Source organism: Leishmania mexicana, chromosome 12 (genome assembly GCF_000234665.1).
Source record: "Leishmania mexicana MHOM/GT/2001/U1103 complete genome, chromosome 12".
NCBI classification, from domain to species: Eukaryota; Euglenozoa; class Kinetoplastea; order Trypanosomatida; family Trypanosomatidae; genus Leishmania; species Leishmania mexicana.
The window spans coordinates 347,451-359,605 of NC_018316.1; the positions used below are offsets into that span (position 1 = coordinate 347,451).

Below are 12,155 nucleotides of genomic sequence, written 5' to 3' on the forward strand. Positions count from 1 at the left end.
GACAGGCCACAAATGCCCAAGGGACGTAGTGGTGGGGCGTCGTCCTCATTAGGGGCGAGCAAGGGTATTCGGAAGACGTTCGCCTTCTGGCAAGACCGCGAGGTGCACTTTGACGCCGCCGCCCCGGTGCTGAGGCTGCGCGAGAACACGGAGCACGTCTACGCCACCTTCCACAACGTCGAGGATACGAAGGGCAACAACGGATGCCCCGGTACGCTGCTGGTGACGAATCTACGGCTGATCTGGCGGTGCAAGCAGCGGCCAAACGTGAACCTCAGCATCGGCTACTACTGCGTCCATAAGCTTACAGTGCAGGAGGCGGAGTCGAAACTGGCCGGCAGAATGACGGAGTGCATCACGCTTGGGGCCAAGTGCGGCGCGAGCCGCTTCCAATTTCTCTTCTCTGTGGCACACGACGTCGGTGGCATCGGCAGCCGCCCTGCGGCGAGCGCGAGGGGCGGCGGTGCTGCTCAACTGGACCGGGAGAACCGCTCTCGTCGGCGGCCAAGCAAGGGCACGGTAGACTACCAACGCCTGTACGCCACCATTCGCGCTGTCTGGAACGCGTACGAGAGCACACGAGTGTACCGTGAGCTCCGCGTGCGTAGCGCGGTGGTGCAGCATGGTAACCTCATCCTCCTCGACGGCGAGAACGTCGTTTCCCGCACCAGCGGCGTCAGCAGCGTCAGCAAGGACGAAGGCCACCTTGGCACCTTCATTGTGACGAATATCCGCGTCGTGTGGTTTGCGGCGGCAGAGTTCTTCAACGTGTCCGTGCCGTATCTGCAGTTTGTCGGCCTACGCTCACAGATGAGCAAGTTCGGGCAGGCGCTGGTGATCGAGACGTCCCGATACGCCGGCAACTTTGTGCTCGGCTTCCGTGTTGACCCGGAAGAGAAGCTGAATGAGATGTACGCGGAGATCAGCACGCTGTGGCGCACCTGGACGGCGCGGCCGCTGCTTGGCATGAAGGTAGAGCTGCACGACGACACAGCCAAAGTGATGGTGCCAGCTGCTCTCGGCGCCAAGAGCGGGGACGCAGAGCATCCTCACGGCGCCGCCGGCGACGCGCAGCGTGAGCGGCAGATGGAGGGGCAGAACGTTCTGCAGGAGGCCCCAATGGACGCGCTGGCGGCCTACTACGCGGGTGGTGGCCGGAAAGGAGAGGATCGGCGCCCCGTCTACGAGCCATCTATCGGCCTCGCCGTAGAGAAGCTGCGCAAGGGGACCACCATCCAAAGTCTCTGGGATACCTCCATGTCATCCTGATATCGAACGACTCAGCGAAAGAGTGCGCGGTGAGAGGACAAGACTCCTTCGTGCGTGCTCGGCGCGTTCTCGAGCGATAGCAGCGCCGCCGGACACCGACGCCTTTGTCGTGTCCAGGTGTTTCTGCTGATGAGGCTCGCCCTTCACGCCTTATTCCGTCAACGCTTACCCTGAACCTTCCTGTGGATCTCGTTGTGTGTCTGTTTCATGTCTGCCCCCCTCCCCTCGTGTGTTTCCGTTCGCCGCGCTCACTACATGGCGCACAGACGACACGGAACACAGCGCCACGAACACGCCAGCGCTTCATCCCTCTTCCTCTCACATGATGGTCTTTGCCAGTCCTCTCTTCTTCTCACTCTCCCGACGATTGTCGTCGCTTCATGTGTATGTTAGTGCGCGCGTGCGTACACCTTCTCTCTTGCGGATGTGTGCACTCTTCAGCATGCGCTCACTGTGCCCCTCCCCCTCCCCCCTCCCCAGAACCCAAAGGTTGTCCGCAACAGCTCATCAGGAGGTAGGCGCATCCTGCTCGTCCAATGCCTCTCGTCTGTGTGGGACGCCATGAGCGCGGCGACGCTGCTGACGACCTGTCGAGCCGTTCGGGGACTTTGGGGACACGTGTACATGCGGTAGGAGGCGATGTTGACGGCCACCATCTGTCTTGCATAGCTCTCTCTGTCTCTCTCTCTATGGTTGCTTCTGGACGGCTCGTGTCCTGGTGCTGCCGCCGCACCCCTCCACTGCGAGGGACGCTGACACCCACACCCACACACACACACACACACACACACACGTGCTTGAATGGGGTTCCGTCAGCGAGCTCACGTACTCCCTTCGTCTGCCGTTGACGTTTTCTCTTGCGTCGGACTTTTTCTTACTCCCTTCTCTCCTCTCACCAGCTCGGGCGTGGCTACTGGAGGAGAGTGGGGTGTGCGGTGGGGCGGGTGCAACGGACGGGCGGCAGCGTGCGCACATATGTGTGTGTGTGTGTCTTGTCGGCATGAAACGGGCCAGAAGGAAACGAAAGACAGACGACTAAAACAACGGACATCGGCGGTGGGTGGGGGAGGGAGGCGTGTCGGCCGTACTTTTGTGCACTCTCTTACCCACTCTCACGCTCACTTTACCTCTTCCCAAGGACAGGCCCTGCGAGCTGGTGTACACAACCATTAGGCACCCACGCCAGCGCACGGACACCGGCGTTCGCATGCAGATCCTTCTCAAGAATCGAAACCGCTTTTTTGCGGTGGCTCTCTGGAGCGGCGCAACGACCGTGGTGATGTTCTGGCTGGTGCTGCGCCGCAGTGGTTTCAACACCGCCTACAGCCGCTGCACCTACCTGGTAATGATGGGGGAGTACAAACAGCTGCTGGAACCTGGCGCATTCCCCAGCAACGATCGTCTTCCGCCCCACCTGCGACTGGACAGACTTTCTTACTTGGACTTGCGCGAGACGGAGATTGCGTTGCCACCAGTGATTGATGTCAGCCTCTCGAACCGAGATCAGGTGAGGCAGTTGGAGGGCCAGCTGCCGTCGACGGAGCGGTCGGACCTGTATGTTCACTTCGGGCCAATCAAATCACAGACGATCATGATGACGCCGAGCTCGAACGAACGGTACGTGCGGCGTCGACTCGGGTTGTCGGAGAAGGATCGCAAGAATCTAGAGGCCGAGGGGCAGCAGGTGCTTGCGCAGGCACGGTCGTAATGTACAGGACTGGGCCGTGTGCGGAAAAGGGCACGGAAGGTCTGGAGGGAGGGGAGGACCGGTGATGGCCGCCGCCCTTCCGCTCTTCTCAGCGCGTGGTGACGTGCACAAGCTCATAGAGGGCGGGCCAAGTCCCTTTCACAACGTACGTGCATTGAAGGAGGACTCCCATCGCCCTCTCCTACCACAGGAGAAGGGCTGTGCACAGGGTATCCGTGCGAGCGCGTAGCAGCAAAGCTGTCCCCTCACTAGCGTCAACACTTCCCATTTTCATTTCTCATCTGTCTGTCGTGCGCTATGGACCCTCACTGGGGGAGGGGAGGGAACGGCGATGGCGGTTACGTGGACTGCCGTCTGATGCTGGACCGGCTGGCGTTGGCGGCTCCGCTCTTCCTCACCGTACCGCTCTCGTCCCGTTGTCAGTGGCGGAGGATATCGATGTATCCGTGGTTGTTGCCGACACTGCACACGTGTGCTCATGCCGGAATGCTCCCGCTCTCTCATGCCCTTCACACTCTTTCCACCCCCTTTTTTCGGTCTCCCTGTTCTCGGCGCTTCACCCATGGTGGGGTCTGGCGTGGTGGTGCGACTGCGGTTTGAATGGCGTCTGCCCCGTGCCTGTCGTGCGTCGCCATCGGCATTCACTCGAACACACGCCCACGCCCTGCGGATATACGTGATACGCACGGCAACGTTGCTCCTGCTGTGTGCCGAGAGGAGCGGCGGATGCACAAGCGCTTTCCTTTTCGCTGCGTTACTCACTTTGCATATTCTCTGTGTAGCCTCTTCGCTGCTCTTGAGGAGGAAGAGGGGGTCTCTGCGGTCTGCGCGTGCGTGTGCAGACTTCCGTATTCGAACTGTGAGAGGTGGCCGCCGCCGCAGCCGCGTCCCCTTCCACTTCCAGGCTGCTCACACACAGAAGTGTCGGCTCTTTCATTCTTCTTCTGGGCTCCCTTTGACTGGCAAGATGTACGCGTCACTTGGGATATCGTCCGAGCAGGTGTACGGCGACATGTACACGGCATGGCTGCGTGATACACATGAGAAGAACACACCAGACGTGAAGCGACTTTACACAACCACGATCGAGAATGGATTCGGTGATCAGAAAATCTTGTTGCGCCGACAGCGTCTCGGTGCCAACTTCATCAGCAGTCTTGCCCCGCTGCTGCACCAGTGCTCGTTGACGAAGCTTGACCTCCATGGCAACATGTTGCGCGATGTCGGCTGTGAGATGCTTATTCATGTGTTGCGGGATGCGCCACAGCTGGCGTATCTTGACCTGGGGGCAAACGCCATCGGCTGCTCCTCGGTTGTGGCGAGCGGCATCAGCAGCGGCGGCGGCGCTGTTTTCAAGGGAAAAGGTAGCGGTGGAAGCAGCCCAGCTGGCGCCCTTGCCTCTCGCGCGGGTGGAGCGGGGAGCAGTGGCGGTGCGGGTGGTAGTGGTGCTCGCGTCAGCAGCAGCTACCTCAACGCCATGCAGGGTCTCGGCAACGCCATCGCGCAGCACAAACGTCTGGCGGTGCTCATCCTCGGCTCTGACAGGGAGGAGGCGTATGTAAACCAGATCGAAGCCATCGGTGCCATGTTCGTGCTCGAAGGCTGCGTGCTGAGCCGCACGCTGAAGCGGCTCGATCTAAGCGGCAACCCCTTTGCTATGGATGGCGACACTCCGTCTGCTGGCGCGACGTCGGAGTCCATTGCGGCGATTGGAAGCGCTGCTGCCGGCACCCGCGGCGGTAGTGTGTCGACACCGGAAACGGACAGAGCTGCAGCAAGGGGTGGCGGCGCGTATGGGATGCGTTCTGCCCCACGCACTCCGGTGCAGCTACTCGCCCAGCTCCTGCGGACGTCCGTGACGCTCACACGTTTGACGCTGCGATCAGTGGGCCTCACTGACGGTGGGGCGGCACACCTCTTTGAGGCCGCCGGCGCCAGTCGCACACTCCAGCACCTCAACCTAAGCGCCAACGGCCTCTCCTCTCGCGTCGCTGATGAGGCCGGCAGGTTATTGCAGCAGCGCACCGCGGCCGCGCGTGGTGGCGCCTTGGGCTGCACGCTGCAGTCGTTAGTGCTGGCGCACAACGATCTGTGGAACAACGCCGCCGCTGCGGCGCAGGCGCACCGAGGCAGCTTGGGCATCGGCGGCGCCGCTGCGGCCCGGCCGACGACGCGTGATGGCATCGGGCTAGACAACTGTGCGCAGAATACGAGTGTGATGGCCTTGACGTCAACGTCTTCGACGTCGAAGTTTGTCAACCGCGCGCGCGCTTTGCGGGATGGCCCTCACGGCGAAACGGACGATGCGTCTCAGTCGGGGCATCACTGGCAGCAGCAGCAGGACGACCCGTCTCCAGGGATCGTCCTGCTGCTCGCCATGAGCCACGATCAGTTCATCACTACTCTCATCCTGGACGATTGCGTGATGGACGACACGGCGCTCTACACTCTCTGCCGGTCGCTCATTACAAACACCATGCTCAAAGTGCTCTCGATGCGGAACAACAACCTTTCTCCCGCAGGCGTCGTTCAGCTCGGCCGCTCCTTGTGCCGCCACCCCTGCCTGGAGCGACTTCTCCTGTCTGGCAATGCAGTCCAGGACGAGGGCGCTTGCGCACTTGCCACGGCCCTTGGCCAGCCGGATGCCCCGTTGGTCGAGCTGGACCTCGTCAAGACGTGGCTGGGCGATCGCGGGCTGATTGCGATTGGTGTGGCGCTGCAGACGAACACTTCGCTGCGCGTGCTGCGCGTCTCGGACAACCACTTCACTCTCGACGGCGGCACCTCCTTCGCGGCGCTGCTGGAGAGCAACCGTGGCGTTGTGCAGTGTGTGCTGGGAGCGACAAGCGTGCCGCATCACATTTTGCTGCGGGTGGAGCGGACGACGGCGCGCAACTGCACCAGCGCCGCCAACGCAGACGCCGACGCGCTCAAGGCGGAGGTGGTGCGTCTCCACTACCAGAAGTATAAGCTGTTAGAGGCGTACCTGGAGCTGGAGGCGCTGCGAGAGAACAACACCGAGGTGAAGCGCACCATCGAGAACTTTGACCTGCAGACCAAGCAGGATCACAGCGACTTCCTGAAGCGCATTCGCGAGCTCGAGGAGCACATCGAGAATGCGAAGCAGCAGGAGACGCGGTATACGGAGCAGAAGGCGAAGCTGGAGGCAGACCTGGCCAAGGCGGAGGGAGCCCACGAAGTGGATATGACCTACATGGCGGAGCGGCTCTCCGTCGAAGTTGGCCTGCGCGAGAAGGCTGAGGAGGAACTTCAACAGCGGCAGCAGGAGCTGACTTACTGGCAAGAGAAAGGGCCGGAAAGGGAGGCGCAGAAGCGGGAGCAGCTCGCGGCGCTGAAGGCGGATCAAGAGGCGTGGTCCTCGCAGCGCAAGGCGTACCGCGATCGCACGGCCGAGCTCCAGCAGCAGATTGCCACGCTCGAGGCGGCCACGGCGACCGCGGGCGCGTCGAGAGGCACGTCGAAGAAGCGCAAAAAACCCACGAAGGTGTGAGGGAGACCAGTGCGCAGGTGCACTCGTGTACGCGTCTGTGATGGTGATGGCTGCTGAGGGAGCTTATTTGGCGTGCCGTTTGGCTCCGCGTTGTGCGTGTGTTTTACGATGTTTCGTTTCTTTGTTTTTATATATATTTTGTCGGTCTCGCTACACTCTCCCCTCGTCTCCCCCCGCTGCGCTGGAGTAGGATGTGACGTTGAAGTGAGTGGCGCGTGCAGCCCTCCCTTTGTGCGTATCATGTAAACCAGTCATGTGCACGTGCGTGTCTCTCTCTCTCTTTTTTCCTCCGAGCGTGAGGGCAGACCTCTGCCGCGCTTGTGCGGTGAAGAGGTGGGGTATTGACACCACCCGATGTTCGTTGTTCCCCCCCCCCCCAACAGTTTTCTCACGCTTTTTCATGTGACGCCGCAGAGTCGCCAACACCTCCCCACCCCACCCGCCTTGCTGCCACAGCGGCAGCAACAAAGAAAACAATGCGCGAACGCATGTGCAGGGAAGGGGCCTGAACACAGGGTGGGGGAGGGGGGACGTGTGAAGGTGGTGTCATGGGAAGGGCAGAGGCAGGCAGCGGTGCGTGGAGGCCGCGCAGCAACGGATCGCCGCCACGCGCCCGCTCTTTCCTCATCTTTGCCGCTTCCATTGGTGAGGGTGTGGGGAGCGGAAGCGGTGACGGACAGATCAACCTGCCAACTCTCTTTTCCCAAGCGCCCTTTGATTCTGTGATCGGCCAGAAACGCGTGGGGGTGCTGTGTGCGGGCGCAGGCGTGCGGGGCCTGCTTCTCCGCCGTATCTCCCCCTTGCGCGCGTTTGTCTGGGCGGTGCAGACGCTTGTGTATGTCTCCCTTTCAGCACTTGCATGCGGGCTGCCGCACACCCTCCCTGATATACGCCTCCTTCCACTCGCCCTTCTCTCCAACCCTCACTCTTCCGTCTGTCATCTTCATCCCCTCCCCTCACCCCCTTGCCACCTTGCCGCCTTACCACTACCACCACCACATGCATACACATGCGCGCACATGATGTCTTTCCCAACTCCTCATCTCACCTTTTCCTTTCTCGCGCTGTTGTGACTTTATATGCCCACCACCCGCACGGTTCACTTTCTGCCGCAACCGCCCCTCTCCTCCTCAGCTCTGTCCTTTATCTCATCTGTCTCTGCGGGTGCTTGCCATATTACGAAGCCGCTCCTGTACTCGAACCCCCCCTTCACCTGCTGCTGCTGCTGTCACATCTGCGTTACCCCCCCCCCCACCTGCCTCAACCATGGTCAGCCTTAGCGCCAAGTTTCAAATCTCGGCTTCCAACCACACGGAGTTCTACATCTATTACCTGGCGAAGCACTCTAAGAAGTGGACGCGTCGCATGCATCTCATCGGCACCGCGGTCGGCGTCGTTGGCGCGGCTGTGTCGGCGGTGCGCATGGACGTCATCGGTGCCACTGTGAGCGCCGCTGTGGGTGTGGCGATTTGCTGGGCTGGTGATACAGCGGTGGAGCAGACGCAGCCGACCACCTTTAAGAACCCCATCTGGTCGGTCATGTCTAACTTCAAGATGGTCGCATCGATGCTGAAGGGCGACATGAGGATCTAGGCCGATTCCGTTTTCTCGGGTGGGGGGGGGGCGGCAGTGCACCAAGGTAGAACGAGCGAGAGGAGAGAAGAGGCTCCGGATCAGCCATGACCCCCCCCCCCCTCCCTTCCCTCTCCGCATAAAACCGAAAGACGGAGGGGCGTGATAGCGGAATGGAGAGGAATGGACGGGGTGGGGGTGCGGTGAGGAGAGGCAAGGCGAGCGTAACCGAAGACCGCCTGAGCAACGCGGTGCATCTCCTTGACCCTCTCCTTTCTCTCTTCTCCTCTGTACACGTATGCACTCCCCCCCCCCACCCACCCACACACACACACATACACCCTCGAGCACATGCGCGACATCTTCTCTCACAGCGCACGAACGGGCTGAGGTGCGGGGGGGGGGGACAAACGCAGAGAACGAAACAGTCAACCCAACCATGGCGCACAGTGGCGTGCCACGAGCAGCAAGAGCAGCAGCAGCAGTAGCAGAAGCGCCGAGTAGAGAGTGAGGACTAGGTGTAGGTGCGCTTCCTGCCCTCCACGGCTTGGAGCACGGCTCCTACTCTACACACGTGATCCGTTTCCCGGTGGCCACGCGGAGATGTGCGGGGCAGGTGGGGGAAGAGAAAGCCACAAAGGATGGTGGAGGGTTGGAGGCGTGTTGGCAGCCCATAGAGCCGCCTCACCCCACTACCTCGCTCTCCAGGCGTACTCTGTGCGTTGCGCTTGCTGGCTGACTGCTTTACCAATAGGCTGCATCGTTGAGCACGAGGAGGTGTGATGGCGGTCATGCGACACGTCATTTTCCTTCCATCGGCGACACGAGCGGCGCCTGCATTTGCTATCCTCACGGCACACAAGGCCTCCCTCCTCTGTCCCCTCCCCCTTTCCTGTCCGCCTCTTGTGGGAGTCTTCGCGTGCTTCCCATGGCACCACCTATTCACCTGCCGTCTTACTTCCCCCCCTCCCCCCACCCACTACCAGTATCGGTACGTATGATTTTAGGTCTTTTCTCCCACTCGCGTATCCCCTTCCGCCTCTCCTCCCTCAACACACACACACCCCACGCACTTGTTGTGTCCCTGCTCGACTTTTCGTCTCGGTTGTGCATTCTCTGCGCCACCGACTACGCACGCACAGGACGTCAGAACAGTGCTCGCGTTTACACAGGCATGTGTGTGTGCATTAGTGTGTGCGAGCACGCGTGTTGCGCCACGCTCTGTTGCCCGCCTCCGCTGTGCGTGTCACTCGCTGTGGGCGCGCTGGCGGGTGGCGCCGGGTGGTGGCCGTGCGGCGGGCGGGGGCACCTCTGTGTTTCTCTATTTCTCTGTTCCCTGTTGACCTCAGGAAATGAAAGCTGCTCGGCCCCGTGCCCCCGCCCCGTGCCGTGGGAGGGGGATGTGCTGCGGTAGCGACGATGATGCTTGGCATTGTGCCGGGCGTCGTGCGGCTGGCGCGCCCTCGCCAGTGCAGCACCCGCCACGGCGACGTGGGCTGTGGCGCCGAGCGGCCAACCCACCCGGGCGTCTTGTCGGCCGCGGCCGCCGGTGGCGTGCGCTCTCGTTCGCTGGCGGCCCTCTCTGGGCCGCTGGCTTGGGCGGAGCTCCGCGCTGCGTACCGCCCGCCTTTAGTTGCCCCTCCCTGCCCCTGCCCTCCTCCTCCTCATGTGCACTGCTCCCTCCCTCTCCACCCCTCCCCACCCCTCGCTGTCCCCTTGGCCAACCTCCACGGCCACGCAGACGTACGTGCGCATACACACCACCCCTCACCTCGCTGCCGCTGCTGTGACAGCTCTAAGGACGCCATCGAGTCGTTGCGCCACCGCTGCTCGCCTCTCCCCCGCACGAGGCTACGTACGACGTGCCGGCCACCCCGCTCTGTCCGATAAGCGCTGCAGGCACTCACGCCCGAGTCGTCGCGCCCGCGGATCCGCTGTGGCGCCGCTCCCCTCTTGACCCCTGTTGCGAATGGCGCAGTGCGTGCGTCGGCTGGTGCTGGCGGCGCCCCTCGCCGCTGTGGTGGCGCTGCTGCTGTGCACGAGCAGTGCACCGGTGGCGCGTGCTGCGGGGACGAGCGACCTCACTGGTGCGCAGCAGAAGAACACGCTGACGGTGCTGCAGGCGTTTGCGCGTGCGATCCCTGCGCTTGGGAGCACGTGGACGGGCAGCGACTTCTGCTCGTGGGACTCGGTCAGGTGCACGTCAACGATGGTCAACGTATGGCTCAGAATTGCGACGTATACCGGCACGCTGCCGGAGATGCCTGCGGGCGTGGACTACGGTAACGTGATTCTTAGCATGCTAGACTTTTGGAATATGCCAAAGCTGAGCGGGACGTTGCCGGCCAGCTGGCTCAAGCTCGAACTGTTGACTTCGCTCACGTTTTCGGGCTGCGGCGTGAGCGGCACGCTGCCGCCTCAGTGGAGCTCGATGAAATCGCTGACGTCACTGACGGTGGAGAAGTCGAATGGCATCACCGGCGCACTGCCGCCCGAGTGGAGCTCAATGCTTAAGCTAAGGACGCTGATGCTGAGGCAACTTCAGCTCAGGAGTACTCTGCCGGCTGACTGGGGTGGGATGACATCATTGTCGACGCTGGGGATCATCGCTGCAGGTAGTATCACCGGCACACTGCCTGCGGTTTGGAGCTCGATGAGGTCACTAACGAGTCTGTCCCTTGACGATTTGTCGCTTAGCGGCTCCCTGCCCGCGGTGTGGAGCATACTGGTGAGAGTGAGGGAGTTTTCTTTCCGGGAAGCGCCGTTGACCGGCACCCTCCCGCCTCAGTGGGAATCGATAAAGGGGTTGACCATTGTAATTCTGCGCGGCACCCGAATCTCCGGCACGCTGCCGCCCGAGTGGAGCGCAATGACATCGCTGGTCAGCTTCAATATGGAGGACACTAAGGTCTCCGGCAGTCTGCCGCCTCAGTGGAGCTCGATGACGAAGTTGCAGCAGGTGCTGCTGGCCGAGACGGCGGTGTCCGGCACACTTCCTGCAGCGTGGAGTGCGCTGAAGTCGCTCAACACACTTCACCTGTCCGGTACTCAGGTCTCTGGCACGCTGCCGCCCGAGTGGAGTGGGATGACATCGCTGTCATTTCTTTATCTGGAGGGCACTAGGGTGTCCGGCAGTCTGCCGCCCACGTGGAGTGGGATGACAAACGCCCAGCTTTTGCAGCTGGAGAACTGCGATCTGTCCGGCAGTCTGCCCCCCTCGTGGTCTTCGATGCCGAAGCTGCAGAAAGTGTCACTGAGCGGGAACCACTTCTGCGGGTGTGTGCCCGACTCGTGGACGGCGAAGGAGCGCCTCGATGTGACCATCGAGGAATGGCACAAGGGCGAGGACTGCAAGCTTGCTAACGCCTGCCGCCCGACTACTGCTCCGCAAACAACCACGACGACCACGCCCACGACCACCACGACCACGACCACCACGACTAACCCGCCCACCACGACGACCACGACTAACCCGCCCACCACGACGACCACGACTAACCCGCCCACCACGACGACCACGACTAACCCGCCCACCACGACGACCACGACTAACCCGCCCACCACGAGTACCACGACTAAACCGCCCACCACGACGACCACGACTAACCCGCCCACCACGAGTACCACGACTAACCCGCCCACCACGACGACCACGACTAACCCGCCCACCACGACGACCACGACTAACCCGCCCACCACGAGTACCACGACTAACCCGCCCACCACGACGACCACGACTAACCCGCCCACCACGAGTACCACGACTAAACCGCCCACCACGACGACCACGACTAACCCGCCCACCACGAGTACCACGACTAACCCGCCCACCACGACGACCACGACTAACCCGCCCACCACGACGACCACGACTAACCCGCCCACCACGAGTACCACGACTAAACCGCCCACCACGACGACCACGACTAACCCGCCCACCACGAGTACCACGACTAACCCGCCCACCACGACGACCACGACTAACCCGCCCACCACGACGACCACGACTAACCCGCCCACCACGAGTACCACGACTAACCCGCCCACCAAGACGACCACGACTAACCCGCCCACCACGACGACCACGACTAACCC

General features: G+C 62.0%; 5 protein-coding genes across 5 annotated transcripts; all 5 read left to right on the plus strand.

The window, feature by feature from the left end:
* Window positions 1–12: 12 nt before the first annotated feature.
* Window positions 13–1,269, plus strand: LMXM_12_0680 (conserved hypothetical protein; the record flags this gene model as incomplete). Its single annotated transcript, XM_003873123.1, has 1 exon — window positions 13–1,269. The coding sequence occupies one exon, from the start codon at window positions 13–15 to the stop codon at window positions 1,267–1,269; it is 1,257 nt and encodes a 418-aa protein (XP_003873172.1).
* A 1,207-nt stretch (window positions 1,270–2,476) lies between these two features.
* LMXM_12_0690 (conserved hypothetical protein) lies at window positions 2,477–2,977 on the plus strand (the record flags this gene model as incomplete). The annotated part of the gene is made up of 1 exon (XM_003873124.1): window positions 2,477–2,977. One exon carries the CDS (start codon window positions 2,477–2,479, stop codon window positions 2,975–2,977), a length of 501 nt encoding a protein of 166 aa, XP_003873173.1.
* A 967-nt stretch (window positions 2,978–3,944) lies between these two features.
* On the plus strand, window positions 3,945–6,488 carry LMXM_12_0700 (conserved hypothetical protein; the record flags this gene model as incomplete). The annotated part of the gene is made up of 1 exon (XM_003873125.1): window positions 3,945–6,488. One exon carries the CDS (start codon window positions 3,945–3,947, stop codon window positions 6,486–6,488), a length of 2,544 nt encoding a protein of 847 aa, XP_003873174.1.
* A 1,266-nt stretch (window positions 6,489–7,754) lies between these two features.
* LMXM_12_0710 (conserved hypothetical protein) lies at window positions 7,755–8,081 on the plus strand (the record flags this gene model as incomplete). The annotated part of the gene is made up of 1 exon (XM_003873126.1): window positions 7,755–8,081. The coding sequence occupies one exon, from the start codon at window positions 7,755–7,757 to the stop codon at window positions 8,079–8,081; it is 327 nt and encodes a 108-aa protein (XP_003873175.1).
* A 1,948-nt stretch (window positions 8,082–10,029) lies between these two features.
* Window positions 10,030–12,154, plus strand: LMXM_12_0860 (putative surface antigen; the record flags this gene model as incomplete). The annotated part of the gene is made up of 1 exon (XM_003873127.1): window positions 10,030–12,154. A coding segment is annotated over one exon (2,125 nt), but the record flags the coding sequence as incomplete, so codon positions are not given.
* Between the last annotated feature and the right edge of the window lies 1 nt (window position 12,155).